Raw genomic sequence first — 2,803 nt, forward strand, 5'->3', positions numbered from 1 at the left:
TCACAATTTGATAAGGGCCTTCCCAGTTAGGACCCAATTTGCCCAGCTTTTCTGCTCTGCTTGCCTCATTATTTCGTAGTACCCATTCACCTATATCAAAGGACAAAGCACACACCCTTTTATTATAATACTTAGCAATTTGCTATTTATTATTTGCTTCTCTGATTGCAGCCATTAACCTTTGCTCTTCAATGAAATTCAAATTTTCGCCCAATGCATCATCAATTGCTTCTTCCTCAAAGTTAGCAATTCTATGCGTTGGCACAAGAATTTATGCGGGTATTACTGCCTCAGAGCCATATACCAAACTAAAAGGTGTTTCCCCTGTGCTCTTCTTGAAAGTAGTGCGGTGCGCCCATAACACATTGGGTAATTCATCTACCCAACCAGTTCGCTTTTCGAATAACCTTTTCTTAATACCGCTTACGATATCGCGGTTATTAGCCTGTGGGTGCACCACTGATGTAAACTTTTGTATTATATTTAAATCAGTGCACCATGTTTTAAAAGGATCTTTCGCTATTTGCGCGCCATTATCACTAACCAACTCACGTGGAAGACCAATCCTGCAGACAATGTATTCCCATACAAAATTTCGCACTTGCACACCGGTGATAGTGCGAACTGCCTTAGCTTCAACCCATTTGGTAAAATAATCAATTGCCACAATCAGGAATTTTACATTGCCAGGCCCTGCAGGAAATGGTCCTACAATATCAATAGCCCATTTGTGAAATGGGGGTGGCTAATTAACAAGAATCATATCATGCCTTGGCATTCGATTCTGCGGAGCATGACTTTGGCAACTTTTACAGCGCTTAACGATTTTTGCCACATCGCGATATAGAGATGGCCAAAAGTAACCCATCCGCATAATTTTTGCCGCAATGGTTTTGTAGGTGGAATGTAGCGCACAAACACCGTTATGCACTTCATCCACTATCATTTCTGCCTCAATTAGGCCAACACACCGCATCATTGGTCCACAGTATGACTTGCGATATAAAATACCATTTTGAATAATATACATTGGTGCCCGCTCTCTTACTAGACGAGCTTCGCGGCTATCACTTGGCAAAGTATCATTGCGGATGTATTGCAGGATTGGCTCCATCCAATTTGGCTGTTCTTCTTCAACAGATGCAACCATTAAGTCGTTATCTATTGACTTGCTTGGTAATTCCTCAACCCACACTTGTTTTTGAAAATGCGAAAACTTTAGAGCGGCCAACTTGCTCAAAGCATCTGCCTTCTTATTTTGACTTCTTGGCACTTGCGAAAGTTCAAAATGTTCAAAATGCTCTGCCAATTCTTTCAATAACTGCAAGTATTTCTGCATAGAAGAGTCATGTGCTTCAAAAGAGTCATTAAACTGATTCGCTACTAACTGCGAATCTGTAAATGCTCGCAACTTAGTAATACTCATTTTTCGCGCAATATTTACACCAGCAAGTAGCGCTTCGTATTCTGCTTCATTATTGGTGACATCAAAATTAAAACGCAATGCATATGTATGCTCTTCACCACTTGGGCTTGCTAAAACCAAACCCGCACCTGCGCCTTCTGCACATGAAGCGCCATCAGTAAAAAAATCCCAAGTTTCGCCAACTACTGGCTTTAACACTGTTCGCTTATTAATCACCTCCAACTCCCTAGTCATTTCAGTGAGATAATCCACCAAAACCTGACCCTTTACAGCACTGTGCGGAAGGTAAGATATTTGGTAAGCACATAACTCTACTGCCCACAACGCAAGTCTACCAGATATCTCTGGTTTTGTTAAGACTTGCTTGATCAGCATATTAGTTAACACATGCACTGGATGCCCTTGAAAATATCTTCTTAACCTTCGCGATGTTAAAATGAGCGCGTACACAAACTTCTCAATCGGCGCATAGTTTACTTCACTTCCTGTAAGAGCTTTAATGACAAAATACACAGGCTTTTGTATTTTATCCCTTTCTGCAATTAAAACTGAACCAAAGGCCTCATTTGCCACAGATATATAAAGGTAGAGAATTTCGCCATCAATTGGCGCTGTTAGTGTAGGCAACCTTTTCAACAACTTCTTCATCTCTTGAAACACAATTTCTGCTTCGCTAGACCAAACAAAACTTTTTTGTTTCAAGCAACCTTTTAGAGTTTTGAAAAACGGCAACTGCCTTTCAGCAGCTTTAGACAAGAAACGCGTTAATGCGGCTAGTTTTCTCGTCAAGCTTTGCACCTCTTTAACCGTTCTTGGCGCGGTCATATTTTCAATAGCCACAATCTTTTTTGGATTAGCTTGAATACCTTGTTCTGTAACAAGATACCCCAAGAACTTTCCTTCAGTTTCGCCAAAACTGCATTTTAGTAGATTAAGCTTCATGTTTATCCTTCGCAACATGTCAAAAGTTTCGCGCATATCTTCAATAATTCGTTCTTGCGTTGTGCTTTTGATCACTAAATCATCTACATAAGCCTCAAGATTACGCCCTATTTATTTTTCAAACGTGGTATCAATCAAACGTTAATATGTCACCCCCGCATTAATTAAACCAAAAGGCATCATTATATAAGAGAATATGCCTTTCCCTGTATGAAATTCGTTTTTATCCGCTTCCTCTTGAGCCATTGGAATCTGATGATAACCTCTTGCCGCGTCCAAAAAACATTTATATGGAAAGGCATGTAAAGATTCTACTTTTAAATCAATTTCTGGAAGCGGGTAGTTATCCTTAGGGCACGCTTTATTCAAATCTTTGAAATCAATACACATTCTCCAAGAACCATCAGGCTTTTTCACCAAAACTGAATTCGCGAT

General features: G+C 40.0%; 1 protein-coding gene across 1 annotated transcript; it reads right to left on the bottom strand.

Annotated features, from left to right (window-relative positions):
• LOC139848440 (uncharacterized) lies at positions 1 to 2,368 on the bottom strand. Its single transcript, XM_071838174.1, has 4 exons — positions 814 to 2,368; positions 545 to 693; positions 287 to 445; positions 1 to 90 (listed from the first exon to the last, which is right to left on the bottom strand). The coding sequence occupies exons 1-4, from the start codon at positions 2,366 to 2,368 to the stop codon at positions 1 to 3; spliced, it is 1,953 nt and encodes a 650-aa protein (XP_071694275.1).
• Positions 2,369 to 2,803: the final 435 nt, after the last annotated feature.

Source organism: Rutidosis leptorrhynchoides, chromosome 5, assembly GCF_046630445.1.
Source record: "Rutidosis leptorrhynchoides isolate AG116_Rl617_1_P2 chromosome 5, CSIRO_AGI_Rlap_v1, whole genome shotgun sequence".
In the NCBI taxonomy this organism is placed as follows: Eukaryota; Viridiplantae; Streptophyta; class Magnoliopsida; order Asterales; family Asteraceae; genus Rutidosis; species Rutidosis leptorrhynchoides.